At 41.2% G+C, this 22,949-nt stretch overlaps 1 protein-coding gene and 1 non-coding gene across 3 annotated transcripts in view; one reads left to right on the plus strand and one right to left on the minus strand.

The window, feature by feature from the left end:
* ADGRA3 (adhesion G protein-coupled receptor A3) overlaps window positions 1-22,949 on the plus strand; it is a 99,191-nt gene that overhangs the window by 1,588 nt on the left and 74,654 nt on the right. The window contains exons 1-2 of one of the 2 annotated variants that reach the window (XM_045522701.2): window positions 15,250-15,314; window positions 20,600-20,671. In XM_045522701.2, coding sequence (XP_045378657.2) covers window positions 15,265-15,314; window positions 20,600-20,671 — 122 coding nt within the window. In that variant the 5' untranslated portion in view covers window positions 15,250-15,264. Of the gene's footprint in view, window positions 1-15,249; window positions 15,315-20,599; window positions 20,672-22,949 lie in introns of those variants that run through there. The other variant, XM_010963051.3, reaches the window with a different exon arrangement.
* On the minus strand, window positions 15,958-16,030 carry TRNAS-AGA (transfer RNA serine (anticodon AGA)). Its single transcript has one exon. It is a non-coding gene; the product is annotated as a tRNA-Ser (tRNA).

Here is a 22,949-nt window from a genome sequence, read left to right on the forward strand (position 1 = left end):
ATATGGTTTTTAATTTAACCCTAATTAAGCAGGACTTAATGGTAAATAAGTATACATTTAATTACTAACACCTTTGTTCTTTATTTCCATTTGTTTGAATTAGGAAAGGTTTGACACAGGAAAATTATGTGTTTCTGTTTATGGAGGCCTGAAAATGGTAAAAGAGTTTTTGTTTCCTTTGACTCCTTTACCAGCACTTGACCATTTGGTAGTGGCAGCAGCTGTATTTATTTCTTAGCCAGGTTCTTTGAAGTGGAAATTTTGGGTATGGGACCTTAATTACAGCCTGGAGTCAAGTGGAGACAACCTTTGTGTTGGCAATATCCCTTGTAACTCTGAAGAAATTAGTCATCATACATTTGGGTTCTGGACCAGTGGCGGTTCAGCTGATTCAAGTTTAGGTCGAGTTTTTCTGAATTGTCAACAGTTCTAGCTGGATTAAACCAACTATTTGTAAATTGTTGATTTTATGGAGAGGGAAGAGTTGATATTGTAGAAAATTACTTTTCAGCATATTATCAAACTATCTCTGAATTTTCAAGAGCTATTTAAATTTTAAGTGCCTTTGAAATGTCATTTTAATCCAGTTTTTTTGCACCTAAAAGCTCTTTAGATAAAAGTAAAATTGATAAAATTTATTTAGTAAAGGAGAAGAAATTATAATTTAAGGATCAAGTAAAGCTAATGTTCTAGATGAAGTGAGTTGAAGGATATCAGTCCTGTTGGAGGGTGTTCTGGGCCAGTTTCCTCATTTTGCTAGGGAATAAATCAGAGGGTCATGATGGATAAGAGATTTGCCCAAGTTCCCATAGTGAAGGCATGAGGAGGGCCCATGTCTCAGATTCCTGCCCTGTGATTCAGATGCTTTCTCATCCTGAACCCTTGCTTTCATCTTCCGTCTTAGTTCAACCCAGTTTTTGTTGAGTGGTTCCGAGGTCGTAGGCAGCACGCTGAGGTTTGGACTGGGTATTAGTTTCCTAGGACTGTGGCAAATGACCACGAATCTGATGGCTTCAAGCAACAGATTTCTCTCACAATTCTGGAGGCAAGAAGTCTGAAATCAAGGGTTTCAGCAGGGCCACGCTCCCTGTAAAGGCAGAATCCTTCCTTTTTTCTGCTTCTGACATTCTTGGCTTGTGGCAGCCCATCTCCAGTCTCCGCCTCTGTCTTCACATGGCCTTCCCTGTATGTGTTTCAAATACTCTCCTTTCTTGTAGAGGACACCAGTCATTGAGTTTAGGATCCACCCGAAGTCCAGGATGATCTCATCTAAAGATTTGTAATTTAGTTACATCTGCAAAGACACTCTTTCCAAACAAGGTCAGTTTCAGAGATACTAGGGTTTAGAACTTGGACATACAGTTTGGGGAGACACTCAGTTTTCACTACAGAATATAGGTTAAAAACATGGTCTGTCTTCTCCAGGAACTAACAGGTATTTGGGGAGAAGGATTCGTGAATACATCTCAGAACAGTATGGTAAACGCTCAAGTATCAGAGGCACAAATAGCAACAGGAACCCAGAGGAGGGCAACCACAGCCTCTTTGGGGGCATAGTTGGTGGCATCGAGGATCAGAGGAGGGTCCAGAGCCAATTTGAGAAGAATGAGAAAGATAATGGTAAAGAAAGTGGTGAAGAAGTCAGGGGATGGAAGCTGGGAGCCCCCAGCAAGCCCATGGGCATGAAGATGATTGCCTTGCGATGTAGTTAATGTGGCTGGAGAGTCAAGGGCATGTGTCCAGTGCCTGGAGTGGGGACAGGGCTATGTGGGCAGGTCAAGGACAGTCAGGCTGTCTGGTGGTTTGAGTTTTAATTCTTTAGGTGTGGCCACGTGTTTTCTTTTCTTTTTTTTCTTTTTCCTTTTTCTTTAATAATGAAAAATAAGCCTCTTTGTACTTAGTAGATGAACTGGACTTCAATGTAGCTTAAAGCTTAGATCCTTCAACTATTTTAGTGAACAGCACGTATTTCCATAGCCATGTTTCTAGAGAGGTCTGGCAGAAACCCACAGCTTGACCACCCTTGGTCCTTGAATCTCATGTAGCCTTTTGTATTAAAGGATTAAATTCCATTTATTATTTTTATGCACAAATATTGAACTGCATTTAATGTTTTCCTTGGAAATACATTTACTCTATTCCTGTGTTTTACATGAAATGCTCAATATGAAGTTTTAAAAATTCTGAGGACATCAGTGGTAGAAAGTTTCACAGGTTTAGTCCTGCTTTTCCAGATGTTAGTGTTTACCCCACGATGCTGTATGGTGATTCCAGATAAAGGGGTTTTAAAAATGATTTTTTGATTTGTTAAGTAACTTTGGGACAAAGTCCAGATTTTTCTCAGACTATTTAACAAACTAAAATATGTATGAGTTTTGGTTTTTACTTTATAAAATATTGCTGATAGCAGAGAACTGATAATTGGATATTACCAGCTCAGCGCCAAGTACACAAAAAGAAGTGCTTGTATGGTTCCGAAACCTAAACCTGGTTGGAGAGATTTGCACCAAAGCGAAGCAGACATCTAGGGAACAGTTACAGAATTCTGTAACTAAGTAATAAATCCTGTACTGCTGATTATTTAAATACTTTAGGAAGTCTGAAAAGAGCAGTGGGGCTGGGGGTGCATTGGAAGATTTTTAAATTTTCCTGAAGAAGTTAGGACTTGAGCATGGCCTGAGGGGAGGAAAAGATGGGGTTGAGTCGGGGGAGAGGGCATTCCAGAGTTACAGTGATGGGTGGTGATAGACTGGCCCTACTGCAGTGGAGAGAGGGTTTTTGGAACCACTAGTCTGTCCACAGTATTTAAAACATGGGTCTGGCCGAGGTCAGGGAGGGAAGAGTATACCGATGGGAGGAGGAGGGGGCCAGACCGAAGCTCCCTGGAGCAGTGGCGGAGCCTGAGAAGGAGGAAGCTTCTGGTGAGGTGGGGGCAGCAGCTGGGCAGTATCTGGTCGTCATAAAGCCAAGAGAAGTTCAGGTCTGAAGACAGGAGTGGGCGCCTCAGTTGAGAGATGCTGGGAATCAGGAACAGTAAGACCAAGCTGGACCTGACAGCCTGCCACTTTGGTACCCTCCAGGGACCAGAGGCCACAGAAGGCAGGTTGGGGTGGATTGAGCAGGGAACAGGGTGAGGATGGCGGTAACAGCACCCTGATGAGGAGGAAGTTTGCTGTGAAGGGAAGAGACTATTAGTCACACCTGAATATGGTTGGGGATAGTTGGGGGGAGGGAGAAATGGATGCTAGAAGGCAAGATGGGATGGGAGCTGAAGCCCCGTGAGGGGGCTGGCTTTTGACAGCAGGGACATTCCATCCCCACGTGGTGACAGGAGGGAGCGTGGGCAGACAGGCAGACAGGTGGGGTGAAGATGGCCTTCCTGCCCCATGGCTTTTATTTTCTCAAAGACCTGGAGGCAGAGTCGGGGGGGGGGGTGCGTAGGTGGTGTGAAGGGCGAGGTAAAGAGGAGTGAAGCCCTTCTGAAAGGGGGGAGCGGGCGAGTGACCATCCTGGGGATTGCGGAATGTCACCGGGGTGGAGTTGTGTCCATTTTTGCTTGTGATCAAATCCAAAGGGAGATGGTTGGCACAGTGATTTCTCTCCCGCCGCTTTCAGTTTAGAGATGAGAACGGGTGGGATTAGCCAGTTGGCTTCATTGCCAGGTGAGCGCAACAGAGGGAGAGAAGGAGCAAGGTGATTTTAATGAATAGACTCGAAAGTTGGCCTGAATTCCTGTGGGTCAAGGATAAGGTTTTTATCTTTGAATTCAAGGTCTTCTTTTCCTCTGGAGCCGTATTTCCCAATACTCAGCACAACTTTTCTTCCCTACGCACGTCGATTGAGGCACTATTAATATTGTAAGCACAGTGCTGAGTGCTAAGGATTCAGAGATAAAGTCTTTCAGGTACCATGGAACTTGGAGTCCACCTTGGCAATCAGTGCTAGGCTGACTCCCCCATTTCTTGTGACCGCATCCCACCTCATGTTTGCTTACATTACTGCAGCTGTCATACTGTTTGGAATTATTTAATTGATAGTCCTCACTCTCTTACCAGATTGTAAATTTTTTTTTTAAATTGAAGTATAGTTGATTTAGTTGGATATACAACACAGTAATTCAATATTTTTATAACTTTAAATGGAGTATAATCTATAACAAAAGAATGGCTATATTTCTCTGTGATGTGTCATATATCCTTGTTGCTTACTTATTTTTTACACAGTAGTTTGTATCTCCCAATCCCCTAACCTTATCTTGCCCATCTCCCCATTCCCTCTCCCTACCCATAGCCATTAGTTTGTTCTCTGTATCTGAGAGTCTCTTTTTGTTTTATTTACATTCCTTTGTTTTGTTTTTTATATCCACATATTAAGTGATGACCGAGTATTTGTCTTTCTCTGTCTGACATTTCTCTAAGCATAATACTTTGTAGGTCCATCCACCTTATTGCAAAGGCAAAATTTCTTTTTTATGTCTGAGTAATATTCCATTGTAAATATGTACTACATTTTCTTTGTTCATTCATCTGTTGATGGGCACTTAGGTTGCTTTCATATCTAGGCTATTGTAAATAGTGCTGCTATGAACATTGAGGTGTATGCATCTTTTTGAATTAGTGCTTTCGTTTTCTTCAGATATATTTTTGTTTTCTTCAGGTATATACCTAGCAGTGGAGTTTCTGGATCATATGGTAGTTCTATTTTTAGTTTTCTGAGGAACCTCCACACTGTTTTCCATAGTGGCTGCACCAGATTGTGAACTCTTGATGGTGATATTTATGTCTGTATCCTCAGTGTTTATCACATGAACACTCAGTAAATCTTTGTACAAAGAAGCCCCATTTTCCCCATTATTTTTTTTTCCCCTCAAGTAGGGCTAGGGGAAGAATCTTGCATTATTTTTAACATGGGATGGTGGCTGTATCATCGATAAGCTTTGAGAGCCTTCAAAGAAGAATATCCAGTCTACAAGGTGAAGGCCTAAATTCCCACTCTGCATTTGGTAGTGAAAAGTGTCTCTCTCTTTCCCAGATTAATTTGTTTTTTTCTTCCTCATTTCTTGATCCACTTCCCTCCTACTTTTTGAGAAACTGTCACTTATCTTTTCAGTGTTTTAAGTTTCTCCCCTAATTTGTGATATTTCTCCTTGGTGTATTTAGCCTCTGTTTAAAAACAAAAACAAAAACAAAAAAACTCCCCTTCCCCAAACCACCCTGTAGCAGCAGCACTTGGGAGCAGCTGCTCTTCCTTCACAATTAAGCTTCTTAGAAAGTAGTGTGAATCCATCCTCTGCATTTCCTTATCTCTTATTTCAGTTTCAGTCCATTGTTGTCTGGTTTTTGCACTGTGCCTTGCCTGGAATCTGCCTGGATTCAAAGATCTTCCATTCCTCCACTGCATGTGTGGTTGTCTTCTGGTCCTTCAGCTTGGTGGTCACCACATCAGTTATCATGTTCACTTAATTACTCAATTTAGGCAGTTTCACATGGTTTGGGCTCAGAAACTCCTGTGAGGAAATGGCTAGCTTGGCTGCATGATCTCCTGCCAAAATAGACCATGAAGAACAGTGCCTCCAGGGGCGTGGTGTGCTTTTTAAGGCAAAGCGCTAAGGAATGGGTGTCGTCCACTCTGAACCAGGATAAACACAGATTGTCTACTTGAGATTATTGCCGACTTAGAGAACCCTAGTTAACTGTCTACTATGACTTGATTTTTCATAGCTCCTTGCTGGGGAAAAAAAAGGTATTTAAGTTCTTCCCTCAGGGATAAAGTTGAAAAACTTGTCCATCAACTTAGCTAAAATAGCTTTTAGCAACCATAGACGGGGGCCATGATGTAAGAATTTTGTCAGACTTCCCCTTTTTAAGCTTTATGTTCTCAGGTCCTTGTGTTAGTGTTTCCATCATTTTTCATTTTAGTGTTGAAAGAAACTTAAAACTGCAGGTGCCTTATTGTCACTGCATGCAGCAGAGATGAGAGAGGAATTGTGAAGACCTTCTACACCAAGTCTTAGTACATAGAGTGAGAGTGGATGGTAGCAGCTTGTAAGTGGAAAGGAAAGTGTTCATTTTTCTGTTGGGGTGTCGATAGTAAAGTCAACGTGAAGATCCTGGTCTTCTCATTGTTCTTTGAAGAGAGTGGGGTTTCACAAAACACTCCTTAGCTTTCTGCTGAAGTTAATTTGGTAAATCTGCTGTTTCTACTTCTGATGTAACCTTAAAGGGTCCATGATTGAGTTGGCTAATGTACATAGTTAAAAACTTTCTTTCTAATGCTTGTTCGACTTTCTGCTAAAACTAGTTTGGTAATTATCTTAAACTACCATGAGTAGTACAAACTAAGGTGTCCATAAAGCCTTCACAACTTGATAGAGTTGACCCTTGAACAACATGGATTTGAGTCATGTGCAGGGGTGCACTTATGCATGAAATTTTATCAGTGGTAAATGCTATAGACTGAGGTTGGTGAATCGTAGATCTGGATTAACTTGTATGCTGAAGGCTGACTATAAATTATGCTGAGATTCTCGACTTGGTGGAGGGCCCTAACCCCCATGTTGTTCAGTGGTCAACTGTATATAAGTGCCCTTAACTGATCTACAAGTTCTGATGGCAACCAGCGTTGTGACATATATCATGTGCCATACTGTGCCAAGTGCTCTGCATACGTGTCTCAGTTGTTAAAGCAACTTCTCCAGGTTGGTGGTGTCTCCATTTTTCAGGTGTGCCAACTGAGTGTGGACAGGTAAATTGGTTCTCTCCAGTTGCACACTTGAGGCTTCTGGCCCAGGACTGTGGCCTTTAGGCCTGTAAGTCTCACTGTTACTAGGTCCATAAAAGTCACAACGTGAATACTCATTTTGGCAGTAGGGGTGGGGGTAAGACTTTGAAGAACAAAAGATACAGGGGACTTGTTTAAACCATTTCTTTAGAGCTGGCTGACGGATGTGGAAACAAAGGAACTTGGAATCTTAACCTGGTACTTGTTTTGCTGTTCAGCTAACTCAGGGAGGAAGTTTAACATCTTGTTTTGCTGTTACCAGGTGACCCGGGCGTCATACTTAGGACCTCAGTGTGGTATTGATTATTCCGGAGTCCTCTTACCTGCATTCTTGAGATTGAAATTTTGGTCCTGGAGTAATCAATGACCTTTCTCAGTCATAGCTGCCATATTAAGATGAAAGGAATAAGGACATCATAGGGCGCAGTTGTGTTTTTGGTAGGTCTGCATGGGAAGTGGAAAGAACCCATAAAGCTCTTTTTAGGGACCACTGACACCTGCCTGTCAAAGCTGAGTCTGGGTAGGCAGGGAACTGGCATTCCTACCCCTTATTTGATACAGATGACTGGAAAGGAGGATACAGGGGAAATAGCAACGAGTCTGAATGGATACAGAGGCTCACATCAGCTTTGCTGCCAAGTAGAATGGTGACCCTTGGCAAATCATAATTTTTATGGCTCTCGCTTTCCTGAAGAGTAAAATAGGGCTTTGCATTAAATTATCTTTAAGGTTTTTTTTAGCTGCTGAAATTCAAGGTTACTGAGATAATTTTTAAAAATCCAGAGCTTATATGCACATTTAATGAAGCTCAGATTGTTGTATTAGAGGGCACTCATCGCAATATAATAGTAACTAAGTGCCAGGGCTGTTTGCTGGGTGGGTGTTGGGTCTGTTCAGTCCTTAGCACCTGGCCTGCCTGGTTCTCCAGCCCGCAGACCTCTTCCCACCCATCTTAGGCTAACTGCCCCTCAGTTACTGGCTGGGCCATGCCCTCATTCCCTAGGGCTCATCCCAGCATCCGCAGGACCTTGTGCTTTCATCTTGTTAACTGGATTTTTTTTTTTTTTTTTTTTTTTTTGGTCCCTGAGTTCCTCTGTGAGATCTGACCCCTTGATGAGCTCTTGTACTAAACCCTGGTTGTCTCTTTGAATAGCCCGTTCTTTCCTCTGTCCCAAGAGTATAGAGTATTAGACCCCAGCTCAGTGAGGCCACCAGCCTGCTTATCTGAGTTATCACAGGAATGTACAGGGTGTTCATAAAGTTTAGGAACATAGACTTTTTTTTTTTTTTTTTTTAGCAAAGTGAAGTTGCCTTTCATGACTTTACACATACAAACACAGTGCATTTTCCCGTCTATTTGCAGACCTTACGGATACCCTACGGATTCTGTGTTGTGCAATCATTTCGGCTGCCTGCGTGCTCCCCCACCCTTGACTGCTTTGACCATCTGACCACATGTTTATTACAAATCCTTGGTGCCACTGTTCTGGCTGATTCTGTTTCACAGCACTTCCCTGTTGACTCTCTACACATAACACACTCTAGTGGGCAGGCCAGTTCCTGGTCATGATTCCTCCATCAGCTGTTAAAAAATACATTGAGGTAGTAACTGCCTATGAGAGAATTTCTGCAATAGAACCAGCGTGGCAAATAGATTTCTTGAATGATGGCACCTATGAATGGGGAGGAGCCACAGGAGTGTTGCCTGAGCTTGTCAGGAAAGTACCAGAACTGACGCCTGACCTGGCATGGGATGGGGAGGCGGGGGCACACGGGCTGCTGTATGCCAACAGCCCTGGAAGCCCGAAATTCTGTTAATCACTGGATTAATTGTTTGGTTTCTTACAATCTTAGGGTTACGTGGCTTTTTGTTCATATCAGGGTTCTTCTCTGTGCAATATACTTTAAAAGAGTGGCTCAGTCACCTACATTTACAAAGGTCTCAGGAGATTTCTTACCAGTAGGATTATTTCAATTCTGTGCTTAGTAGTAAGCACAATCCTTGTCAGAAATAATGATTTCACTCTTCGGTGATAATTTCCAGAATGTGCTGAGTATCTTTTGATAGCACTGGCACCTAGCACTTGGACCAGCTGCCTAAGGATTTGGGGGAGATTGTATTGGAAAATGCTGGTTCCCATGTAGTAAGAACCTCCTACGACTTGGTGAGAAAAGACAGGTGATCTATTAGAAATACGGGCCAACAGTAATAGGTAATGTTTGCTGAATGTGCCAGGTCCTGTTGTAAGTGGCTTAAGTGTTAGTTGATTGTTGTAGTTCCCTGATGAGGCCATTATTATTATGATCCCTCTTTTGTGCCTGAGCAGGTGGGGCAGAGAGCTCATTAATTTCCCTGAGGTCACCGGGGCAGTAAGTGATGGAACTAGGGTTTGAGCTGACAGTCTGGCTTGAGAACTCAGACTTAAAACCGGTGTGTTGTAATGGTCAAAGGGCATTCCAGACCTTCACAGAAAGGGAGCACAAATTCACAATGGGGAATGCAAAGTAAAATCACAGGATACCACTTTTCACTGCTCAGATTCCAGGGTGACTCTGGCAGGAATACCTCACAGGTGATGTGTCTGCTCACTCCCTTCCTCTGTCCACCCCATTCGTGAACTTAGGAGAATCCCCACTATTGGTATCCAAGTTCTCTGCAGCCAGCTGGCACCCTGAGCAGAGGACCCGCTCACTCGGTGCCTGGATTTCTGACCTGCAGAATGGTGTGAATTGATGTTGATTTAAAGCACTCAGGTTGTGGTACTTTGTTATGCAGCAAAAGAAAACTAATACAGACCTTTGAGAGATTATCTCTGTTTAAAGGATTTCCCCTTCTTGTCTGCCCTTTAAATTCCTATTCATTTTTTTTTTAACAACAAAGATTAGAAATGTTTCCCTTCATCACCCTTATTTTAGCAACATTTAAAACTCTGTGCTCCCTTGGAATCAGTTATGCACCCGTCTTGTAGCACTTCAATACTGAGAGCCGTCTGTTGTATTAGTTCTTAAGGTCTATTTTTGTGTCCTTTAATGGCACTCTCAGCACATAGTAGGTGTTCAGATATATTCTCAATGCGTAGTAGGTTTGTCATGAATATCAGCTTAAAAATCAGACTCAAAATCCTAGAAGAACCTCGGTATGGTCCCAGGAGAAAGCTCTCTATTTGATTAAAAAAACAAACTTGCTTTAATTGTATTCATAAATATTGTGTCGAGTTTTTTTTATGATCTTACAGACACCTTGAAAAAGGGGCTCCCTTTTCTCATTGAGCTGATGTGTTCATTAGATAACATGAAGTGTTCTTTAATAAACAATTTTTCATTTTTAGGTGTTTTCAAAAGATAGTATGACATTAAAAAAAATTTAGCTTTTCTTAACCAAATGCTATTTGATTATATGTGAACTAATTCTAAAGCAGAAAAATAGATAATTTCCTTTTTATTTATAAAGCTACTGAATAAAGAATCTGAAATAATTATACAAAAAAGCAGACCTTCTAAAAAAAAAAAAAAGTCAGGTCTTTGATAAAAATGCCTGGGAACTTGAATGATTATTTAATGAACAATTTGAGTAGCTAAGGGTGACCATATGCCCAGGTTGACACCTGTTGTCTTGGTGTAATTATTAATGCGAATGTAAGCATCAAGTGTCTGGTGACAAATTATATTGTGACCATGTAATAGTGTGTTAGCTGTTGATATCTTTGGCTTGCTGTCTAATTTAAAAAAATTGTACACTGTGCAGAGATTGAAGTTGGAAGTACTCTCGCTTACAGCTTCACGAAGGCAGGCTAAGTATACTGAACTCTCCCCCAATTCACCAAATCCATGCATTATTGAATAAAGCCAGTTAAGAGCTTTAAAATGTTGTCAGTTGGATTTTGTTGTTTTTATAGTCCCAGGCCAGAGAACAGAACGACAACTTCCTGCCGGCAGGCCCAGCGTGCATCCCTTGTTTTGCGTTTGGGGGTTGGATGTTGGGCCAGGATGACTACAGCACTTAGGAGTGGGTGTGCTCAGGGACACCTGATTGTTTTACAGGGAGCCTGCAGCTTTAACTTGGGTTGACCTATGACACATTCTGTTTCAGCAGGCACCCTTGTGGTTAGACGTCATCATCCTGTTAAGTGAGAGGTGGTTTGAGACTTTTCTCTGGGTTTTGGCAACTTCGTAAAGGGAAAGGCTAGCCTCCCTGCATGAGGGATGGGGTGGGCTAGACACCAAACCCGGCCCCCCAGGCATTCAGCATCCAGAGGGGAGGCAGGAGAGGAAGGAGGCCTCCACTTTTAGGAAATGGCTCCTTTGCAACCCCCTCAGTGGATATACATTGAACCACACTTGTTTACTTTTTCTCCTTCCCTTCCAAATTTCTGCGGAAAAACGACAGAAGAAACATAAAAATATGAACAGACCCGTAACTAATGGGGCTGGAAAATGACAAAGGTGCTGCCGTGTTCCAGAAGCATGGAGGATGCTGTGGAATAAATAAAACAGATGGGATCAGGTTGTTGGGGAAACTGCCCAGCAAAGGAACTTACAACTCCATAGAGACAAGAGCAGGGATAACTCAACTAATGCATTTTCTTAACAGGGTCCTGGAAGAGTCCCAAGAATTGAAACTATAGGGAGAGGCAGGGGGCGGGTGAGAGAATGCTTCGCCGTGACCAATAGCCCTGGAACAGCTGCTGCAGCTCCGCTTCCCTTGAGTTAGGCTCAGAGGGCTTGGTGGTAGGGCTGCCTCTGCGACAAAGCCCTTAGCTTAGTTTTAAATAAGTTGGGGGACTTGCCGGGCAGAATACCGGTGGGCGACTGTAGCCGGAAGGAGAAGTTGTCGGGGACTGGAGGTTTCTCTCGTGTCCCTACCTTCTGAGGATGTGGGGCTTCTGTACCTCAAAATAAGGGCACTTTGTTCGCCTCCCTTTCCTACCCACTCCCCATCATTTTCATGTGGGCAAGAGAAACCTTTTTCATCAGTCCGGACCCCCGTCTGTCAGTATGAGCAGGCAGCCGTGGGTCGTCAGCGTGCGAGAGGAGATCCACAGAATGATGAAGGAAAGATAATACAGGAAACAGCTCATTCCTGGTCTCAGACCCAAGAGCACAGCAAATCCCCAAAGCAGGGGCTGGCGAGGGGAAGGAGCTGGTGAGCAGAGGAGGCAGTCTGGTGGACCGTGCCGGCTAAGGGCTCTTTGAGCTTGGGGTCCACAGCAAAATGGGAACGCTACGGACCGAGAAAATTCGTGGTCTAGAAAATGGAGCCGAGGAGTTCTTCCAAAATTGAAAGCAAACGGTTTAAGAATTTTGAAGCATAATTAAGAGATGGTGGAGACCTAGTATCCAACTAAGAAGTGGATGGAGAAGGAAAAATCCGGGTGTTTGATTCTTCAGTGCCATCAAGGGTCAGATGCCTGTTTCCAAACAGCTTTTCAGTGAGGGCGCTGGTGTCTCTAATAATGCACATTTATTTTTCCCACTCCATGAAATATCACTTCCTCTTAAGTCAACACCCAGCCTTCTCCTTTAGAGTTCTTCTGAATCACTTGACCATTCTCGTTAGGCAGAGTGTCATTGTAATACAAAGCTTTTTATTGGAATATAGTTTCAAACTTACATGACAGTTAAAAGAATAAGAATAATGGGTGGAACTGTCGTATATTTTATACCAGGATTTGCCAGATTTTGCTATTAATAACATTTTACCCCTTTATCAGTTTTTCTGTGTGTATACGATAAATGTATTTTAAGACATTTAACAGCGTGATGCATATAAACCACTGAGCTTTTTATAAAAGTGAATTTGAGTTTTTCTTTTGCATCTTTAGTCTTGGCAATATGATTTGGATCTCTATAAAGAATATTAGGGTTTTGTTTTTACTTTTTACTTGGTTAACCTAACAATCCCCTATCCCCCCCATTTCATCACGTGTCACTGGAAGTTTAACAGCCTCTCTTATAAATTAGCTGGCAGCTTATGAGAGATGGGAGCTGCTTCAGTGCTAATTCTCCATGACACATGAATGAATCCCACCAGCCTCTCCTAAATGTTAAATTCTGAGAGATTTAACATTTCTACTGCTTTTAATTCCGCTGACTGCCATATAATATGCAGTCTTCTATTACACAACTTTTTATTTCAGTGCTGTATCATAGTGAAACCTTAATGTATAAACATTAAGCCGTAATTAAGGATCCAGATTTAACATTCATCCACAGTTTGTGTATTTGCCAGCAGTGACAACTACTGACAAATTCATGACTTATTCCTTTTCTTAGCAGCTGGATGTGTCTTTTGAGATCCATTTTAAGATGGTCCTAATTTTAGAAGGGTTAAAATGTGGAAAAAATATCTTAAGTTTTATTACAATAGTGAAGAAAAGTAGACATATTCTGGTAAATTTTTTGATTCCCCCCAGCTTCTTTTTTGTTGCCCCCCTACAAGCCTCAGAAAGAAGAAATGAGTGTGGAACTGAGATTTATACTTCTCATGTGAACCACTGGATGCCAGGACACTGGAGATGCTGTATCATTAATTCCTGAGGGAGGGATCTTTGAACATAGAACCTTCAACCCAGCCGTATTTTTATTTCATTCGTTTGTTGAACAGATATGTGGGCATCTTGTCAGCTGGATCGTCTGGGAAGCACATACCAGAGTGGAGTTAGTAAGATGTTTATTTGGGGAAACAGCTGTGAAAAATACAGGGAGACAAAGCAGAAGGGAATGTGGAGAGCATTTCGGTTGGGATGCAGGTGTGGTGCCTGTGAAAGAGGGGGGTGGAGGAAGGACGCTGAGGGTAGGACAGGCCTCAGACTGCGGCAAAGCTGTATGAAAGTCTTGGCCAGCCCAGCAGGAAGCTCTGGTGCAGAGACAGACCATCGGGGAGTCTGTCCTGTCCGGGAAAGGAGAACCCCCTCATCCCTGCTGTGCTCAGTCATGGGCTGGCATTCTCTGGAAAGTGGGTGGCCTCTGTTTGGAAACTGAGGCTGGTCTTCTGGACAGCTGCAGCTGGAGCGTTCAGCTCCCTGCTCTCCTGCGCAGGGTCTTTCCGGAAGGGAGATGTGAGTGGCGTGGTGGTGCACCTCCGCAGCCACAAGGGTCACTCATGCATCAGGTGCTGTTTGAATCCTCACTCACTACCTGGTTCCAGTGTGAACCTGGGCAAGTTACCGAACTTGTAAATTTTTGTTGTTATTGTTTTAGAGAAAATAGTAGTACCAGTTTCACAGTGTTCTTGTGAGCAGTGAACGAGTGTCTATCACATGAAGAACGGCTCACACATTCACCACCACGTTCTTTTTTTGTGGCAATGCGGTGGCAGTCAAGATGGAAAAGATCTCCACACTTTATGGTTTCTACCTGGTCATGGGAGACACGGTAAATAGACAAATACCACAGTAATTTCAGATAATGAAAAGTGCTGTTAAAACAAAATATAGCAGACAGAGTGAGGGCACATTTTTTTTGACACACACGGACTGAAGCATATCATCCAGAATTTTTTCTGCAGGAATGAATGAATGCATCCCATGAACAGAAGGGCACATTGGCAAACAGCCTGGTAATACTTGGGACTTGCTGATGTGTGTCATTGCTGACGGCATGCGGAATTAAATGTGATTTTAAAATAAAGATGATTCAAACCGACAGGGTGTTCTGAAACCCTCTAGATAACTCTTAGCTCTTTCTTGCTGGGAAGAATTAATTTAGAAATTAGCACTTGATTTTCATTTGTCTGAAAACAGAGAACAGGCTAGGGCAGAGTATAGTAAAATAGGAGTCAGCCAACTTTTTCTATAAAGAGCCAGATAGTAAATATTTTAGACTTCCTCGGCCAGACAGTCTGCGTTGGCACTGCTCACGTCTGCCCTCAGAGCATCAAAGCCGTCGTAGACAATGTGGGAACAAATGGGCATGGTTGTGTTCCAGTGAAACTTCAGGAATGTTGAAATTTGAATTTCATAGACTTTTCATGTGTCATAAAATATTATTCTTTTGGTTTTCTATCAACCATCAAGGAACATAAAAACCATTGTTAGAGCCCGTGGGCTGTCAGGAGGACAGGTGGTGGGTGGGATTTGGCTGCCCCCAGGGAACATGGGGGAGGAACCAGTTTTCATTAGTGGGATAAATGAAGCGAAGCACTAAACATTCACTTCTGAGGGGCTGACGTTTCTGGTTGTCGCTTCTAATGGGTGGCCCTAAAGATTTAGGCCGTGTGCCCGTTGAGGTTAGTGACTCAAAAGCATAGCCTCGCTGTACTGTCTTATTTTTTTTTTGTACCCGATAAAGATGTAGCAATAACAGGCTTTATTCTACGTGAGAAATACAGTACAGAATCAGTTTGCGGTATTATTTGAGCAAATCAGAAGTGTCAAGGGATAGACACTTTTAATACGTAAATGCATTCCCTCAGTATGCCTCTGGTCCTGCTGTGTGAATACCTGAAGAGCTTCCTCTCCCCCCCATTCTGCATGGTACCGTTTTATGGATGACTTGACTCAAACCTGTATTCCTGGAACCAATCTAAACATCCGGTAATTAGCTCTTATAAACAATAATGCAATGGATAGTTGTGTTATATAAATATATAATTATGTAACATGTACTATATTCTGCACAAGTACAAGTACGTCTTTCGGAGAAACTTCCAGAAGGAGAATTACTGGATCAGATATTATACCTGCACTTGTACTTTTGCCTTCCACAGTGATTGTACTAATTGACAGCAAAATATGAGTGGCTGTTTCTCTCTGAATAGAAAATGTGTTATCACATTTTCCCTGATTCTGGTAAGTGATTTATGGTGTCTTATTTTAGTAACTTACATTTCTCTTGTGACTGAAGTTGTATATCCCTTCATGTGATTATGATCCGTTAGTGTTTACTTTTGTTGAACTATCTGTTCGTGGCCTTTGCTGGATTTTTTTTTTATTAAGAGCTCTTGATATATTTGGGAAATTAGTCCTTTGTCTTTGATATTCGTTGTAAATATTTGTTGTTTATCTTTTAACATTGTGGTGGATTTAAAAAAATCAAAAAGAAGCTTTTAAAATACACAACATTTTAAAACTTTAGTCCCATTTGCGCCTTTCGCTAGTTCTGGAAGATCTTTGGTTATTATGCTTCTTTTTTGTGGGGGCAGGTAATTAGGTTTATTCATTGATTTAGTTATTTTAATGGAGGTACTGGGGATTGAACCCAGGACCCCATGCTTTCTAGGCAAGTTCTCTACCCCTGAGCTATACCCTCCCCTCTAGTCATGGTTCTAAATCTGCCTGCTTTCCATTTTCTCTTTCTTTTTCTGAGACTGTCCTTGTTTTCACCTGATCCTCTGAGGATTCCCTTCTCTTCTAGGACACGTGGGTGTAGAGCCCACCCTAATCCAGGAGGATCTCATCTCAAAACCTTTCTATCACACACACCTTTTTCTAGTTAAGGTCACATTTATAGGTTCTGGGGGAACATATCTTTTTAAGGGGCACCATTCATCCCACTATAACCTTATTTGATTGTTTATCTGACTTTTTTTTCCTTCAGGAAATTATAGTGACTTCAAGAATTATGTTCCTAAGTTTGCTCTGAATATTTAATACTCTTGAAATGTATTTTCAGTTCCTCTCAGAAGGCCTTCTGCCTCGCAGGGTGTGGGTGGTGTTAACAGCATTCCGTTCTGGGAGCTGGAATGGCAAACAACTGAGAAGTCGTAATGCTAAATTTTTATTTCTTTCTGCTCCATAAACTTTCGATTTTTTTTAAACATGTCTACATTAAGTCTTACTCCTTTTTCCATGTTTCAGCATAAATGATGTGCTGAACTAACTTGGTACTGTGCTAAATGGTAGCAGTGGACATCAGACTCTTCTCATGTTTAAATTCAAGGGGCATGAGCCCCTAACAGCATTCCTAAGCATTGTCTATAGATCATGGGGTGGTAACGTCATTAGTATGGAACAGAAATGGGTATATATGAGCTTTATGACTTTGGTCAGGTTTTACATTTTTCATTTAGTTACCTCCTAGAAAGTTGGAAATTTCAAAGATGTCAGCAAAAATATTGATTATGAATGGGTTTTCGGTTTATGATGATACATGATATTATGCATTTGCTAGTTCCACAGTGCCCACGTCTCAAAATTGAGTATAAAAGCTGTCTGCAGAGTAGATTTATTCATACTGATCCTGTTTTCTTGCACAAAATCTAACTTAAACACATCAAGTAATATGTAGACTGAATATATTAACATGAAGTTGTAAACTGTATTTTTAAGGTTACAGTTATAACTTTTTAAGTGTGATGAAATGCCTTCCCTTTTACTCGCCTCAATAAAATTTATCATTTATTGTACTAAAGCCTTTATGACTGAGCAAATGACAGTCCTTTTGCTGAAGCAATACTGAGTCTCAATGAATGTAATTCAGTCACCAGCCTGGCAGTTTTTCCCCAAGCTACTTCCCTATTTGGGTTTCATTCTTTATTCAAAAACGAGATAATGTCATGGAGCTTGGTAGCTTGTGTAGTCTTCCTTTATTTCCTTATTTTTGGTTTATTGGTTGTAAATTCTCCATCGTAAAGTTTGTCAGCTTTGCTCATTAAAGCATGAATAATTATAGAAAATTAAAAGAAGCTAGAAGGGTCTTGGTGGTCATTCTGGTCTCATCTTTTCCGTCTTAAAAATAATGAAACAGAAGTCTGCCTAGAAAAGTGAAGTGACTGTCACAAATTAAATCATTTGTTTCTGGTGGGGTCTCAGTGAAAACCTTGGGCTCTAGATATCAGTACTATTCTTTGAGCTACTTTTGGTGTCTGTTAAGTTACAGTCACTACATAAATCTTTGGATGTAAATAAGTGTCTTAAAGTATGAATAAGATATTCTTTACTTCATTGTCTATTTCTAAGATATAATTATATCACAATTAACTCAATTTCAAGCTATACTTAGTAGTTAAAATTCTTGTTTATTATCAGAAAGTATATTTTAAAAGTGAATCTTATTCTAAATATTTGAAAAGATACTGCAAGATTATAAAGAAGGAAAGAGAGTGCGATGGGTATAGCTCAGTGGTAGAGCACATACTTGGTATGCATGAGGTCCTGGGTTCAATCACCAGTGCTTCCGTTAAGGAAAAAAATTAAAGAAAAAAAAAGAATAGAGACATAGAAACCTCATTACTAAGATAGTGATCATTATGATGTATTTCTTCTAAGTCTTTTTTTTTTTTTGTCTCTGCATAGATTCTTTTCAGTCAATGGTATCAGTTTTACTGTTGGCTTTTTAACTGATTGTAAGCATTTTCCTTTATCACATTTTCTTTCAAAGCATCCTTTTTTAATAGATGTATAAAATTTTGTTGTTCGGCGTACCTTACAAAAACTGACCTCTATAGTAGCTTCCAATTTTTGTCTGTTATAAATCATGCTTAAATAAGGTCATTGAATATATTTCTTGTCAGATTTGGTAACTTGTTAACTTAGGAAAGCAAGGCTGGTGGCTCTGGATTGCAGACTGCTAGGCTGCTTGGGAAATACGGTTCTAGTGACCTTTGCGGCCATGTCCAAGTCGAGGTTTGCTTTTGCCTCTGTCTACTGCCTCACTTTTAAAAAAAACCTTTTGCAATTTTGACTAGAGAAAATGATATTTTAATTGGAATGTTCTTGATCACCATGTTTTCTTGGTCCCGATAGTTGAAGACTCATCCTTGCCTTAGCAACAGCTTGGAGGAGAGACAAAATACTGCAGAGTAATATACTTTGATTGCAAGATACACGTTGCCTTTAGAAACATTAAAATGAGGGAAGATGTGTATCCTAGAATAGAACTTCAGAGCTTAATACTCACTGAGCGCGTTAGGCATTTGTGCTCTCCTGCTGATGTTGTATGCTCTTGTTCCCGTTTTATGAATGAGGAGCTCTGTCATAGAGAGGTGGGGGACTTGCCCAATATCAGTGTAACTTAAAAGTAATGAGAGCTGGGCTCCAAGCACAAGGATGCTTGACTTTAGAAGGTCCTATTCATCCGGCAAAAATGCTGTGAAATGTTAATCTATATTAGCGGGATTAAAAAAAAAAATCCACTTATAGCCAAAGAAAATCAATCAATGTCTACTTCTTGATTGTTTTCATACACATAATGGACTTTTTAAAAAAGAGAGATGTGAGTGGACAGAATGATAATGAATACCTGAAATCTTATGACGCAGGGGTATCCTCTGGTAACATTTGTATATACAGTGTTGCACCCTCCCAGTGGGGGCAGGGGAGCAGCACTCAGCCTTGTACCCAGTGTGAAGAGGGCCCCTGAACTTGTGCAATACCCTGTGTGATGGAGAATATTCTATCTAAATTGCCAGTAAGTGTGTCTCTTGACTAGTGCTGGTGTGTGTTGAGAAATAGGGGGTTGGAGTGGAGAGGGCCTGCGTTCACATCTGGCTCTGCTATTTGCTAGTGTAATCTAGGGCCATTCATTTAACTCTTCTATGCCTTGGTTTTTTCATTTACCTTGTCTTGATCTCCTCATTCCCCCAAATTAGGGAACTGTAGCATTTTTGCCTTCTGTGTGGAAATTTTTTTATTGGCATTCAAGCTGCAAAAGGAGCATAGTTACAAAGCCTAGAGAGAAAGCAAGATCTAGTATCCATGGTCTCTTAGGCAAGTCTTAATGTGGGTAACTTGACTAGGACTTTTTAAAAATCATTTTTGTTTGTTTCCAGTTCATTTTTTTTTAAGAATGTCATCCTGATAACATGAGATACAATATTGTAATGTTACAGCAAAGTGTGTTACAGCACAGTGTTACAGCAACCTGGATCCAGGCGAGAGACCAGGCAACACTCGGAGGGTTGGAGAACTCAGGTTTATTACACCAACAGGCCCAGAGGAGTTAACACTCCAAGCTCTGGACCCGGTTTGTAGGTTTACACAAGCTTTTATAGGCTACCAGTCAAGTCTTTGCAACATTTTGCAACATCATATGCAGAGTAGGTGTTAGAAATGGACCAATCAGGAGTAAGCTTTATGCAAATGAGGTGTTACAAATGGACCAATCAGGAGTGAGCTAGGTTCATGCCATATGCAGAGTAGGTGTTACAAATGGACCAATCAGAAGTGAGCTTTGAGAACTAATAGAATCTTAGGGGTAAGTTCCAGTTTCCTAGAAGCAAGCCGTTTTACAGAAGCACAAAAGCGAGATAATGCTGCCAGGCCAGGGAACCAGATGGTGCCGGTGGGAAAGTAGTGGTCCTGCATCGGGGTCCTGCTGGTCTTTATGGGGCTTCCCACCTCAGTAATACTGTGTCTGTGTGTGCAAAAAGCATATTTTCACACATAGAGATTTGTGTAAATTACAAATAGTATTCAGCATTATTGAAATGGTATCTAGAAGATACTGTATTTCTTTAAAAGTCAGTTTTTTGTAAGGTACTTGTTTTGCACTTTTTCTGTTAAGTTTCTAGTTTTTAAATATTCAACTTATGTAAGTTGATTAATTACATAAATGTACATGGCATTTTCTTATTCTGACACAGAACTTAGAGCTATTTTGTGTTGACTTCTCTCCCTTTTAATTTCAAAAATTTTGGTTCAGTGTGACAGGAACGATTTAAGATGTGACAAGATGTGTGAGTTAGCTGTTTCGGGTTGTTTCTCAGAGAAAGAAGCTCCCTTTTTCGTCGGGCATCTCAAAAATTCTTAGGGTAATAAATGACATCTTAGAATACCTCATAGGAATAAACATAACAAGCTAAATTACTTTGATATCAACGGTGTACATATATTAGGTAACTTACTTTTTTTTTTTTTTTTTTTTTTTTTGTCTTTTTTAGGATTCTGAGTAACAATAAAATATCCGAGCTGAAGAATGGCTCATTTTCTGGGTTAAGTCTCCTTGAAAGATTGTGAGTATTCTTTTGTTATCATCTCTTACTGTTATTTTATTTAATGAATTTTCATTGTAAGTCTTTTAATAAACTCCCAACTTTTCAAAATAAAAATTGATTTTTCCCAATGTTTTATTGTGAAACATCTCAAGAGTTGAATTTAAAAAAATAATTTTTTAAAGCAGAGATCAGCAGACTTTTATGTAAAGGACTAGATATGAAATAATTTAGGCTTTGTGGGCCATATGGTCTTTGTCATAGTGACTCAATTATGTTGTCTTGAGAAAGCAGCCGTAGACAATACGTAAAAGAGTCAGTGTGGATGTGACTTCATTTACAAAACAGGCCATGCTCCATACTTTGGTGACGAGTGGCTTTTAAAACCTCAATGCTGTTTTGAAATTCTGTTGTGAAATGTGTATGCCTTATAAGATAGTCAAGTAGAATTTAAAAAACATGTCCGGGGGAAACTTCTAGATAAACTTTGGTATTTTATTCAGCCGTCTTTGAATGTGATAGTTTTGTTTTGCTTAGCAGTGAGGTCTGGTTCTGCTTCTGATCAGATGGGTGACAAGTAGCACTTACTTTTTGCCTTGGTGAATTTTACACGCTGGATATTTAATTTGGCTATATTCTGAATGCTGTTCTAAGATCCTGTTTCCACTTCCCATATTACTCAGGCATTGAGGATAACATTTCAGATACATCAGGGAGCCAGCCCACACAGCGCATATCTTCGTTTCTGTTGAATGACAGAATTTCCTCATTTCCTTATTTCCCTTTGCTCTGCTTTGCTTTCTCTACTCTTCTGTGGCCTTTCCTTGACCATTTCACTTAGCATCTTCTCCCACAGTTCAACTCCCACAGGACTTGATTGCTTTGATCACAGAGGTGTTATTTAAGCATATAGCATGTAGAGTTCTTCATCCTTTTGTACATGTCTCCGTTCTTTTCGTTGGGATCAAATGTCTTTAAGTAAGATTATATATATGCATTTGCACATACAGCAGTACATTCACATTTTCATATTTATATGTATACCCACACATGTATATGCACATATATATGCATATACACACACACACACACACACACACACACACACACACACACACATAAAATGATCTTGGCACAGCAGTGCTTAACTCTCAGATTTATTTTCCTGTTTTCATTCAAGTATTCCTGTTGTGTTCTGCACTGTCTAGGTTGCTGGCTACACCTCATTGCCAGACCTTACCTTGATAGGACTGTCCACACATTCCATGGTCACTGGTTCAGGCATGGGCATTTGACTCCATTTAACTGAGTCGAGACTTGCTTGGGGCTTTGGGGAGAGGAATTGCCTCTCCCGTCATCAGAAAAGATAGTTGCACTTCTGATACAGAAGCCATCCTGCCTCTGGCTTGGACGGGAGCTGACACACTGAGGAAGGAGAGTGGGGTAGGCCCCTGGGAGGACCTGGATGAGGCACGACCCCCTCTGGACTTTTGTAGTTGACTGAGGCAGCCCGTTCCCATTCGGGGTTCTGTTCCTTGTAGGAAAAGTCATCCTGCCTGACGGGTATCCTTAGGATGGAGTACATTGTCAGGCCTAGAGGAGGTGCTCAGAATAATTGCAGGATCACTAGGGGGTTCACTTTCCAAAGGAAGGATGACAAGCACTCCAAGGGGTTGAATGGCATCTGCTGTGTTTAGAAACACGAGCTGCTTGGGCACTAGGATTGCCATGGTGGTTCACATTCATCAAAAGTGTGGACAGCATGGCTAACGTTCTGTGCCGTGGTGGGAGTTAGTGTCCTTTTACGTTTTCTTTTTGATTTCCTTTGTCTTTGACCTGATTTTCAGCCGTTTGTTGAAAATAAATCCCTGTACGTGTTAGTAACATATGAGGTTGCCACAAACATGTTAGATGACACTAAGATGCTGCCGTTGTTCTTAAGCCAGGGGCCTGTTTAGACCTGAATCCCAGAACACCACCTCTCTTTTGTAGGACTAGAGAGAGACACACACATACAGGTACAGAGTGTGTATATGTGCAAGTACATAATATATCCACACACACAGGGGACTTTGAAAGACGACTGTATTGATAGGGGCTTCAGCCTAAAACCCCACTGATGACCTTGGGACTGGGCCTCCTCTGTTGGGGAACATCTTCACCTAAGCAGGCCCTAAGCTCAGCAGTTTCTAAGTCCACTTCAAAGCCCAGACCTGAATCTCGGCCTGACTCCTGCAGCGTGAGGGAGGCCGTGCACGCCCGGAGGGAGCTGCCTCCCACACTGTCTTCGCAGGAGAAC

The sequence above is a fragment of the Camelus bactrianus genome, chromosome 2 (genome assembly GCF_048773025.1).
Source record: "Camelus bactrianus isolate YW-2024 breed Bactrian camel chromosome 2, ASM4877302v1, whole genome shotgun sequence".
In the NCBI taxonomy this organism is placed as follows: Eukaryota; Metazoa; Chordata; class Mammalia; order Artiodactyla; family Camelidae; genus Camelus; species Camelus bactrianus.